We start from the raw sequence: 13,365 nt of genomic DNA, 5'->3' as shown, positions 1-13,365 counted from the left end.
TCATTTGTGTCTTTATCTCATTTAATTCTCATTATTCTTGGGAATCCATCCAGGTGCGTGGGGAATTTTTAAAGCCAGTATGTATTCTCGATCACTGTTGGTTTATAGGTTCCACTTCTACAATTTGTTGCCATGAAAGCACCTTCAAGTCAGGTTGTTATTGAAACATTGTCTTAAACAGGAAAAAAATGGTAAATTGTAAAGGTGTGCTGTAACGTTGCTTTTGGTTCGTTACATCCATATGGCAGAGTGTCCCAAGCATATCCCGATGCCGATTCCCGTATCGCTTTGACATTTTAGATTTATTTGTGCAATTTTACGTTGCATCTGGTCACAACCCTGTTTTCGTTTGACACAACCCTTTATCGCTCTGTGGAGGCACTTTTCTAACTCAACATGCTGCCAACTCCTTGATTTAACTGCTTTGGTTTTTGATCTGATTTGTGTCGAACGCATTGAATGGTTGAAATGTGATTATTGATCTTGCAATCTGATCCTGCCTTTCAGGCTGGAATGTATCTTTAGATTCAGTTACTATGCTGGGGAAGAGTTGCGGATGCCCCAACCTAACTTGTAATTGTATTTTACTGGCACGGTGGCGTCCCTTTTCTTTGTCCTCCTCAAAGGAATCTCCACACATGGAAGGGCCAGGTTCTTTATTATTTAGTGAGCCCTCAGAAGTAATTCGAGGTAGGTTCATTGTTTATAAGATCTGTTTGGTTTTAAACAAAGAGTTTTATCAATACAGGGTCCAAAGGTTGGATATGAGTGTCTTATGCTGGGCGTTCTCTTATGTACAGATGTCCTACACCTTAGTGTCCCCAAATGCAAAATGGAATTTTTTTTCACCCACATATAAATTGCCGAGCGTGGATGCTTGGCAGGGTCCCGAGGAATTCGAAGAAAACCTAATAGTCAGTAGCTACGGCTGTGGTGATTCATGGTGTCCTCAATCTATTGCTAGTTGTTTTGTGGCCCAACCTGGATATGACAGACAATTCAGAGATGCTAAGACCCTTTCACGGTGCTGTTTGAAACAAAGGTTACATACAGCAGCTAAAAGATGCCATCTTTAAAGTTATAGTTGTGTATTTGAATCTTAGGTTTTCATTGCGTACCGTGTATGTAATTTACTTTTATAGATATTATTGCACTATTTTAATTGATGGATAATCAAACATAGATTCTAGAATCTGCAGGTTGTAACATCTTCAATTGCGCATCCTTCTGAATATATCAAATTATTTAAAAGTAAATGTTCTATTCTTCTCTCCAAACTTTACATGTTATTTATCGTAGCAATTGTTTTCGTGATGGCCCAGGTGACGCTCTTACCACACTTTCTTTTGACATATAAATACCTATATTTACTAGAACTCTACAATGTCATGTATCAACAAGGCAATCACTAGAATGAAAAATATAGTCCATTGGTTTCAGTGTGCCACAACTGTGTTTTCTTTCTCTCTCTTGTATTGCAGTATCTATATCTTTCTTTTTGGTAATTATTACTGATTTTCTCTCTCTGTAGTGAAATACCTTATCCCCGACTGCTCTCCGATGAAAAGCTGCCGTTCGCAGTGGTAGTGGTTTAAAAAACGCTACAGTACTTTAGTTTCAGCGCCAAATCCACCTAATCCAAAAAAAAGATGAGAATTTCCCGCAGGACCTTGGATTGACATAGCAATATATTTTATGGATCCTTTACCCAATGGATGTCATTTGTTTGTTATCGTCGACTATTATAGTCGGTACAAAGAAATTAAAATAATGAAAAAAATTACTGCTGCGGATACAATCAGGGTTCTTCAGGAAGTGTTCTCTTGGTTGGGTAACCCTGTGTTCATATCAGCGGATAATGGAAAACAGTTTTCCTGTAGTGAAATGAGGTATTTTTGTTCGGAAAGAGCTATCATATTACACCACACAATACCTTATTGGTCTCAACAAAATGAGGAGGTAGAAAAACAAAACAAAGACATATTAAAGAGGCTTAAAATAAGTCATTCTTTAAAAAAAGACTGGCTTACGAAATTATAAAATTACCTTGTAATGTATAATGGTACACCTCATTCCACTAAAGGAAAAACGCCGGCCGAATTGGTTTTTTAACAGACAATTCAGGGATAAAATACCTAGTTTAATAGGGCAAGATTATCGTGGTTTAGATGGGGAGGTAAGAGATAAAGATCACATGCAAAAACAAATTGGCAATGAATATGCTAATAAAAAAAAGGAAAGCAAAAGAAAACGACTTGGATAGAGGTGATAAAGTTTACGTAAAAAATCTAATAACACGTAACAAATTAACTAGTGATTTTGGAATATTTCCACATACGGTTGTTAACAAAAAAGGGGGTGATATAGAACTTGAAAACAGCGAAAATGGGGAAGGACATAGGGCGAAATGTGAGGAAAATAGTATAGAATACGTTATAATAGGAAAACAAAACAAGTACATAGAAATTTGTACATATTATTTATTAAATTTTTATACGTATTATTATATATTATACTTATATTATTATATAGTTGTTATAACGGTGTTAGGTTCTTGAGTTATATTTAATATTTATTAAGGTACTTAGTTGTTTGCATTATACATTTAGATTAAGAGTTTAATATTATAGTTAATAGTTATATTGTTATTATGTTTTGGCTGGTTATGTCATATACTAGCATAGTTGATTAGGATTTTGTTTATGAATGTATTGTCTAGTTATGTAAAAACATTATGTAAAAAAAGGAGAGATATACCATATTGGAACATGGTTTGTTATATCCACTTAATAATATGGTTATGCCCTCTTAACAAATGTATCCTCTTAATCTTGACATTTCTAGAATACACTCTGAAGTGTCAGCAGTTAAAACTTATAAATTCTCCACTGCTTGGGCGCACCTTAAGTCTTTGTTGGTACGTTCCAAGAGTATATTGTCAATGTGTCAATAAAGCTTCACCGTCGTAAAACTGAGTTTTTTTTAAAAACAAAAGCACCACAAAAAGAACTTTAACTGGCGCAGTCGGTAGGATCCGCAAAACTTAACAAACGAAGTTGGCGGAGGATTTTTGCTGGACGGTTTAGAGAATATAAGTCCGGTTCGGTAAACGATCTACCAGCAAAAAATCGCGAGTGTTTTTGTGACAAAAGAAACCAGTTGGAGACAACAAGACCTGAGAGAATCATCAAGAGAATATTGGTATCTGGGGACAAACTCGCCCTGTTTCTCAACGGCAACCTAGGATAAGCTAGCAGTAAGGAAACAAGAAAAAACAAAGAAGAAACAAACAACAATGAAAAACTGATTATCCTGTAAGTACACCAATCCTATAAAAATCATATTTTTCATAAAACTTAAAAACAAAAAATCCCGTTAATTGATTTTTTTTCATAGATTTAAGAAACTTTATTTTTAAGAATTCTTTTACTTTAATATTAAGGAAGAAAATAAATAATTTTCTTTATCTCTATATAAACTCTAATGAACTCTGACAGCGACACAGATACGGAATTAAGCAATCTTTCATACCGCCTTAAAAAAGCAAAATTTTCGAATCAATCCAAAACTAATCTAAATTCTGTAAATTCTGAAAATAGTAGTAGTTCAAATTCAAATATGGCGCAACCAAATGTAAACTTTCAATTACTAAGACTCTATGTAGACACGATTCTCACGTATGATGGTAACCCACATACACTTTCAATATTTTTAGATAACTGTACTAATTTTGTTAACACCTTTTATAAAGAAAACGATCAAGTAATAAATAATTTCTTAACAAGAGCAATTATTGGTAAACTTGTTGGTAGAGCTTTAAGTTTAGTAGGCACGCGAAGTCAAGAACTAAAATCCTAGCTAGACTTAAAAAACGCACTCCAATCCAATTTTGGTGATCAAAGAAATTTAGACTGTTTAGAACAAGATTTAATAATTTTAAGACCTAACAAAAATGAATTACCGTATAATTTTGGTATGAGATGCCAAGATGCACGATCATTGATTATATCTAAATTAAATTCTACTAACTTAAGTCATGATGAAAGAGTATTAAGAATCCACAATATCGAACAACTTTCATTAAAAACGTACATACGCGGATTAACAGGACAATTACAAAATAACATCAGATTAAGAAACCCTACAACATTAGAAAATGCGATGGCATTAGTAGTGAAGGAGGAAAATTTCTTGTATTGTCAAGGTAGAAACAATTCTTTAAACATACAAACATATCAACCAACACCATTAAGAGTTATTCTAATCAAAATCTAATAATAGATCAATAAATTATCAAAATCAATCACCAAATAATCCAGGCAACATTTTTTCTTCGCCACTTTATCAAAGACAAAATCCTTATAATCCACAAATAATATTTTTAGACAACCTGAGCCAATAAGAAATAATTTTAACCAACCAAATCAATTTATGAGACAAATTATCTAATAATTTCAAAAAATAGACCAATGTTTCAAAATCAAAATAATTTTACTAGAAATCCTAATTCATTTTCAAATAGACCTCAATTCCAAATAAAACGACCAGCACCGAATTGTAGCAATAGTTTTCCTAATCAAAATAATAATTTCCAACGATCTCCTTAATTTTAACCAAATAATAATCGACCTGAACCGATGGACACCTCATCCGGTAATACTTTTATTCAACAAATAAAAAACCTAAATATACACAAAATCAATTATATCAACAGGACATTGATCCAATGAACCAGACAGAAGAATATTTAAATGAGTATAATGACACTTATTATTTAGCTGATTCTTCAAACTGTAACTATTCAAGTTATTCGAATCCAGACGCTTATTATGACCAAAATCTCGAACCAAATGAAACTGATACTTTAAACTCTTATCAGTATACACAGACTCATAATGAAAATTACACTAATGAAAACGATATGCAACATGTTAACACGAACGACAATGTAAATTTTGTATAACGGAGACGAAAGAAACACCGACGTAATAAATATAAATTCGTTAGAAGATCAATTACCTTTCATTTTTATTCCAGAATTAAACGCACGATTTTTGATTGATACTGGTAGCACTAAAAGTTTAATTTCGCCAAATAACTATCTTTGTTTACCCAAATTATATTTTTAACGAAAACTTCTGTATAAGAACTGCACATATGTCAACTTTCCACAATGAAGTAGCTCATATACCTCTTTTGAAATTTTAGTCGATCAAACACACCATTTCTTTTCAATTTAGCAAAAAATTTGACCTAGAACATCGATTCCATTAACTTATAGAGTAATTAATGAAAAACCCTAAACAAATAATACAACAAAAAAATTAAACCAATAAATATATCTTTAACTATTCCACCTAGAACACAACAAGTAGTGAAATTACCTGTAAAATATAAACAAGGGACAGCGATAATGAACTATATAAAAATATGAAAATTTAGAAATACACAAGCCGTAGTAAGCATAAATATATTTTCGCTACAATAATAATAACAAACTCTTCAACCGAACAAATATCAATAAATATTAAGAACCTTTTGACGTAGAAATTATAAACACGGAAGAAATAAATTTCTCAGAAAAAATAGATATAGACGAAAATATACCATTCGATAAAACTAAAGATAATCTGTTAAAATCAAATTTAAAAAATATTAGTCTAGACCATTGTAATAAAGAAGAGAAAGATGCACTTTCTAGAATACCAATCAATGTATTAGAAGACGAATCATTGATCAATCATCAAGAGACTCTGACGAAGAACAAGAAGACGCTTTAAAATATTTAAGAGAATTAGCCGAATCATTAAATGAGGAACATGATCAACAAGCCATAAATAAGTAAAACAAAACTTCAGAAAAACCGAAAATTAACATAATATCTCACATTCAATTACAACCACCTAGAAAACCTGAGACAGAAGACATCGAAACTCAACATTCCACGCAAAATGAAACGACAAACGATGGAATAAAGAATTTATGACGAAATAATTAATAACAAAGTTAATCAAATATTAGTTTTCCTAATTCATATCCTAGATTAGATGTAAAACACGAATATTACAAACACCATAAAATTTTAACAGTAAATGTTCCTAAGACAAATAATAAAAATTTAATTTAAGATTTTGAGATCATACGACTAATGAAAAACAATATTGTTTATATTTCCATTCAGATGATGAATTATATATAATATATTTAATAAAATCTATTTGAACATTTTCTGAAAAAGGACCAAAACTTTTAAGATGTATGAAACTAGTCAATACTGTAACCGAAAAAGACGAGCAAATAATGTTAATTAAAAATCATCATGAAGGCAAAACGAATCATAGAGGTATATAAATATAGAATAAATGAAACATTAGAAGACATTTAAAAAGAACTATTATTGGATAAACATGACATCTGATATAACTGAATTTATAAATTCTTGCAGAAATTTGTAATGGAAGCAAAATATGCTAGAAAAACAACGTATTCACCTTTAATGCTTACTGAAACACCTTCAAAACCATTTCAAATTGTACATATGGATTTATTCTTTTACGATCATAAAATATACTTAACAATTATAGATTCATTCTCTAAATTTGCACAAGCTTTTAAAATCAACGGAAAAAATGCTATAGATGTAAGTAATGCTCTAATAAAGTATTTTTCACTATTTGGAATACCTGAAAAAATTGTAACAGATAAAGGCAGCGAATTTAATAATGATACTGTTAAAAGAAATATTAAATTTACATTATATAAAAATTCATTTCACAACACCTGCACATCATGAATCAAACGGTATAATAGAACGATTCCATTCCACTATTATTGAACACTTGCGAATAATAAAAGAAATGTATAAAAATGAAGAAGAAAATTTAATGGAATACGCATTAATAGGTTATAATAATTCAATTCATACTTCGACAAATTTTACCCCATTCGAATTAGTATTTGGTCATACAGATTTAAGAGACCCTAATGAAATATTTTCACCTAAAATATTTTATTCTGATTACATGAAAATCTAAAAATCGATTAGAAACTATTTGCAAAAATGTCAAACAAGATTTAAATTTAAGTAAGGAAAAGATTATTGAAAAAACTAATATACAGGGTGACGAAAATAAAGAATATTTTGTAGGACAAATAGTCTATAAAAAGAACCCGAATATTAGAAGTAAAAAAACAAAAATAAATTTTAGTTTTTTTTAATTTAATAACAAAACTTCAAAGAAATAGAGCTAGGAAATAACGGAAAAAGACAAAAAAAGAAGTGGTCCACATAAAGGAATTAAAAGAAACCTTCTAGCAATGGCATTCGCCTGTCCGGCATTAAACGTCATCTGCCATAAATGCAAATTTAAGGGGCACTATGAAAAATACTGCAAATCAACAAGAATATTCCGTCCTACTAATAAGTCAGCTACAACAGGACCACCAAAGAAGAAATTCAAACCTGGACAAAATGATAGGGCTGTTCACAATGTATCAGATGCAGCCGACGACACCGAATACGTATTTCATCTAGATGGCGACGAAGATACAGTCACCTGTGAAGTAGGCGGTGTTAATGTTGACATGCTTATTGATTCGGGAAGTAGGTCGAATATAATAGCTGAAGAATCTTGGGAAATCCTAAAGAAATCGGGAATTGTAGTTTTTAATCAAACAAACAACCTTAACAAAGTTCTCTTTGCATATGGAGCAAAAGAACCTTTAAACGTCTTAGGATCATTTGATGCTAAAATAAAACTAGGCGCAAGCCAAGAAAATGCAACTTTTTATGTAATAAAAATGGCAAGAGAAATTTGTTAGGCAAAACTACAGCGATCTCTTTAGGAGTTCTTAAAATTGGTCTTAATATAAGTAATGTAATAGAGTTATTTCCAAAATTTAAACGTGTTGATACATATTCCAATAGACAAAACCGTCAGCCCTGCTAGCCAACCATATAGACGGGTACCCATTCCGCTGGAAGCTAAAATCAATGCGAAATTAGATGAATTACTTAAATTAGATAATTGAAAAAATCAATGGACCATCGGAATGGGTAGCAGGCAGGCAGGTGCAGGTAGGTGCAGGCACATCCTTCTATGGTGCCTGTTTTAAAGGAAAACGGGGATGTCAGAATATGTATAGACATGCGCAAAGCGAACACTGCGATACAAAGGGAAAATTATCCTCTACCCACAATAGACGCACTTTTAACAAATTTTCGTAAAGCCAAGTTTTTTTCACGACTAGATATTAAAAATGCATTTCATCAAATTGAAATCGCCCCTTCATCCAGATATATAACCACATTTATATCCAGCAGAGGGTTATATAGATATAAACGTCTTTTATTTGGGATAAACGCGGCCCCAGAAATTTTTTCAAAACCATGGAACGATGCTGCTTCCATGCAACGGAACGGTTAACTTTATAGACGATATATTAATATATGGTACATCGGAAGAGGAACACGATAAGCGGATATCTTTGACTTTAAAAATTTTAAAAGAAAATAATGTTCTTCTGGGAAGAAAAATGCGTACGGTACTTCCAAGTAAAATTTTTGGGGCATATTTTATCCTCTCAAGGAATACGACCATTAGACAGTTACGTAGGGGTGGTTAAATCATTTAGAGCTCCCAAAACTTTAGACGAGTTGCATAGTTTCTTGGGGTTAGTTAATTTTATTGGAAAATGGCTACCAAATTTAGCTACTTAACAGAACCGCTAGAATTATTTTAAAACAAAAACTGTCAAAGAACGCTGACATTTCAATATTCTGGACTGATAAACAAACCCAAGCTTTTAATGAACTTAAAGTCTGCTTATCTCAAATTAAAACGCTAGGCTATTATGATCCAATGGATCGTACCCAGGTCATTGCAGATGCAAGTCTAGTAGGTCTAGGGTCCGTACTTATTCAGTTTGACAATAGCGGTCCTAGAATTATTGCTTAACAAAAGTCTAACAGATGTAGAGAAGTGCTACTGTTAAACCGAAAATGAGGCCTTGGCCTTAGTTTGGGCCGTAGAACATTTTAAGATGTATCTGTATGGTAAGGACCAATTCGAACTAATAACAGACCATAAACCACTCGAAACTATTTTTGGTCCTAGATCTCGTCCCTGTGCACGTATAGAACGTTGGGTCTTAAGACTTCAGTCATAATTTAAATAATTTATCGTCCAGGGAAAAATAACATTGCAGATCCGTTATCCCGACTTTGTGAAGGGCAAGTTCGAGCATCGGTTGAGAGTCACGATTTTGTCCACCAAATTGTCGCACACTCTTGTCCTGTCGCTGTGACAGTAAAAGAGATTAGAGAAAATACCGAATCTGACCAAGAAATTTTAGGACTAAAAGCAGGCATTGAACAAGATCGGTGGAGTGATGCTATCAGACACTGTCAAGTATTTAAAGAAGAATTCTGCTTTAGTAACGGGATTCTCTTAAGAGGTACGAGAATTGTAATTCCTGAAAAACTTAGACAACGAGTTCTAGAATCGGCGCATGAAGGCCATCCAGGAATTGTTGCAATGAAAAGTAGACTACGTACCAAAGTTTGGTGGCCCAGAATCGACGAACAAGCAGAAAAGATCGTTAAAGCATGTAAAGGGTGCACGTTGGTATCATCTTCCAATCCTCCCTATCCCATGAAAAGAAGACAAATCCCAACAGCTCCCTGAATAGACGTAGCCATGGATTTTATGGGTCCTCTGCCAAAAGGGGAATATCTTTTTGTTATCGTAGACTATTTTAGCAGATATAAGGAAATTAAAATCATGAAAAAATAACGTCGCACAACCACCACGTCTCTAAAGAAATTTTTTCAAGGCTGGGTTTTCCGGTATCAGTAACTTGTGACAATGGCAAACAATTCACAAGCGAAGAAATAAAATCATTTTTTAAGGAAAGGCATAAAATTATATCACTCAATTCCATACTGGCCTCAGATGAACGGGGAGGTTGAACGACAGAATAGGGACATCCTCAAACGTTTAAAGATAAGCCAAAGCCTCAAGACAAATTGGCATGAGGAACTGGTAGATTATCTTATGATGTACAACAGCACACCTCATGCAACCACGGGGAAAACTCCTAGCGAATTATTCTATCGACGTCAGTTTAGGGACAAATTACCAACTATCACAGATAACCAACATAACGTTTTTGATGATGAAACAATAGACAGAGATCGAGAGTACAAAAAGAAAAAAGGTAACGAAAATATGGATAGGAAACGAAAGGCAACGGATAATATTGACATAAATATTGGCGATAAAGTATATCAAAAATTTAATTGTCAAATACACCAGAATATGACTCAACACCACACACAGTAATTAAAAAGCTAGGGGGTGATGTTGTTATTCAAGATGCGCAAACCTGGCAAGAGTTAAGGCGAAACATAGTTCACCTTAAAAAATTAGAGGGTCAGTGGCAAGTAGTAAATAATGAAGATAATAGTAAATCAAAATAGAAAAAAAAAAAAACGGTCATAGGTCAATAACAAATTTATTAACCAAATAAATAACAAATAACAATAATTAAACAACCAAATAATAAAAAATAATATAAATAAATAAATAATATAAGAAACCATTTATTTACAGATTTCATTAAACAAGATGAGAAATACCTGTTCTAAAGATGGGGGTGAAGGTTGTTAATTATCCTATTATTATTATGAGTTTTCTAGATAATATGTGTTACCATTATTATTATATATTGTTATATTGTTATATATTATGTGTATTAAGTATTATATTATATTGTTATATTGATATATATATTTGTCATTATTTTTAATATTGTTATTATTAGGAGTTAGTTCTTTCGTTAGCTTTGTTCATTGTAATTATATTAGATTATTGTTGTTTAAAATTTTGTTTTAAGACAAAGGAAGAGATGTAATGTATTGATTTGTAAAAAGAGGATGATTCAGATTGTTGTTGTTCTGATAAGGTGAGGCGAGCGGGGATCGAGAGGGTAGTTTACGGGCTGTAGCGTAGAGCGTTACGTGATTGTAAAAGTGTATATAAGAATATACGATATTACAAACAATAGAAGTGTTTTATTAACAAATAGCAATCACCACATAAAGAAACCGGTATCGAATTATTTCACACTATACCTTATGGGCCTCAACAAAATGGCGAAGTTGAACGACAAAATCGTGACATACTAAAGAGAATTGTGTACTACAAGCTTTAAAACAAAAACTGGAAAGGGATCTCGATTACATTATGATGTACAATAGTACACCGCACAGTATTACCGGTAAATCTCCATCCGAATTGATGAGATTTTTTAGAGACAAGATTCCTAGCATCAGCGATCTAGAAAACAATAATTTAGACAGTGAAGTTAGAGACAGAGACAAAATATTAAAAGAACAAGGAAAAGAATACGGGGACAGAAAACGAAAGGCAGTAGAAACTAATTTGGAGCCAGGTGACAAAGTTTATGTGAAAATTTAATTAAAGTAATAAAACTTGTCCAAACTTTAATCCAAGTCCACATACAGTAATAAATAAAAATGGAGGTGATATTCAAATTAGGAATGACGAAACAGGTCAAGATTATCGAAGAAATATAATACATTTAAAGAAAATTGAAGGAGAATGGAAAGTCACTAATAAACCAGAACAAAATGATAGTAGTCATGAGCATGACTAGGGAACTATTGAATGAAGTTAAATGTATTGTTTGGATAGTGGGTATTTTGTGATTTAACTTAATTTTATTGAAGCAAAATATAGTCCCTAAGAGATTATTATTAGCATTAAGTTATACTAATTGCTGTTTATTGTAAATTGTAATTAGTTAAATTAATATATCTAGGTAATAAGTTATATCGTTTTAGTTATAGGTTGCAGAAGTTATATCTTGTTGCTAATTTTGTTAATGTATTTCAATTTGTTTAAAAGAAGAAGGTGGATGTAGTGTTCAATAATTTAGAGATTATTATTATATAAAAAATGTACTCTGAATAACTGTAAACAACAATGTTTATCTTTACGTAATGCGGAAAGGCGAGTTCAGGCAATACACGATAGCCAGCAAGCAAACAGTATTTTATTTTAAACCCCAGAGTTTTCGTGTATTCTACATGAACCTTTTATTTTATTTGATTCTTTTACAAATTTAATTTATTGGAGTATTAATTTCAATAATGTAATCGGGAGATTAATATATTTAACAGAAATTGATATTTTAAAATATAATTCTAACTAGCTTGACAAACAATATCTTCTCTGGGCCGAAATCATGGTACAAAGAATACAAGGTATGATATGCAGGTTGGTCGCTACGTCACAGGTGATAAATGGCAACATATCAGCACGCCCCGCGCGCCAGTTCAAATCGTCAAGACATTGTTATAAACCTGTTTTTTTTTTGTTTATATACCGTCATTGAATTATCGCTAAGCAGTTACTGTGGAGCAGTGCATAAGGAGTCGGGCTAGGAAGCGAGAGACCGGAGTTCGAATCTCGGCCGGAACATCACTTTTTATTTATTTTTTTAAATACTGTTGTATTCTATAGTTTATTTTTGTAGTATAAAAAAAGAACTATTTATTCTGTTATTTTTTAATCTCCGTTATTAATATAAATTACTTGTTAGTACACACCTCATTTAATATAAAATAATATTCTACTTTTTGAAATGTATCAAGCCCTAATTGTACCTAAAAGTAATATATTTTAGTGATATACCCATTGTAAACTATTTAATATTTCAGTCACTTAAAAGTTAATTTGCATTGAATAATTGCCTACCATTAAAGGAAATTTAAGCTATATAACCCTTGATGGGCATATTCTGGGTATGCAAATACTTTAAATTTTGGGTGTCGTTCAACTGATTTATTCTCAAAACCAGAAACATCTACATATAAAAAAGAAGCACAGGTCACTAATTATAATAAACTTCACCCTTTGGTATTACTTCCACTAATTATAATAAACTTCACCCTTGGAATTACTTCTATCACAATTACAATACGTTCATCTGTATTGGCATTTTCTACTTTTCGATGGGAAACAATAAACTTTCCAAGATTTTTTAAATGATGTAACAATTCCTCTTGTGGTTATTTTTCCATAGATATCCTCATCTCTGTCCTCATGTGAATTCAGAGGCAATAAAAAATGAAAATTATTTACCATAAAATATCAAAACTAAAAAACCCACAACAATTTATAAATTGAACACAGAAATAAATTCTAGTATTTTTACCTCATTATCGTCCAAATCCATGTTAATAGATAATTATTATTTAAATATATTTTGGAACTGCTGGTTTTAGTAATTATTAAATTAAACGAACTAAAAGTCTTTAAAATAAAACAATTCTTCAAC

The 13,365-nt window shown here is 31.9% G+C and overlaps 1 protein-coding gene across 1 annotated transcript; it reads left to right on the top strand.

The window, feature by feature from the left end:
- Positions 1-7,317: 7,317 nt before the first annotated feature.
- On the top strand, positions 7,318-10,718 carry LOC115880151. Its single transcript, XM_030897284.1, has 2 exons — positions 7,318-7,603; positions 10,614-10,718. Exons 1-2 carry the CDS (start codon positions 7,318-7,320, stop codon positions 10,646-10,648), a joined length of 321 nt encoding a protein of 106 aa, XP_030753144.1. The 3' UTR covers positions 10,649-10,718.
- The last annotated feature ends 2,647 nt before the right edge of the window (positions 10,719-13,365 follow it).

Source organism: Sitophilus oryzae, unplaced genomic scaffold (assembly GCF_002938485.1).
Source record: "Sitophilus oryzae breed Bouriz unplaced genomic scaffold, Soryzae_2.0 scaffold_1618_pilon_pilon, whole genome shotgun sequence".
In the NCBI taxonomy this organism is placed as follows: domain Eukaryota; kingdom Metazoa; phylum Arthropoda; class Insecta; order Coleoptera; family Curculionidae; genus Sitophilus; species Sitophilus oryzae.
The sequence above is the reverse complement of the archived record's forward strand: the minus strand, read 5'-3'. Positions and strand labels throughout refer to the sequence as shown.

What these genes read in the sequence shown, in the direction of transcription:
- LOC115880151 (XM_030897284.1), top strand. Translation starts at nt 7,318, where the DNA reads ATGGCATTCGCCTGTCCGGCATTAAACGTCATCTGCCATAAATGCAAA. An exon ending in CATGCTTATTGATTCGGGAA is followed by an intron (nt 7,604 to 10,613) that starts GTAGGTCGAATA and finishes ATTTATTTACAG; the next exon opens with ATTTCATTAAACAAGATGAG.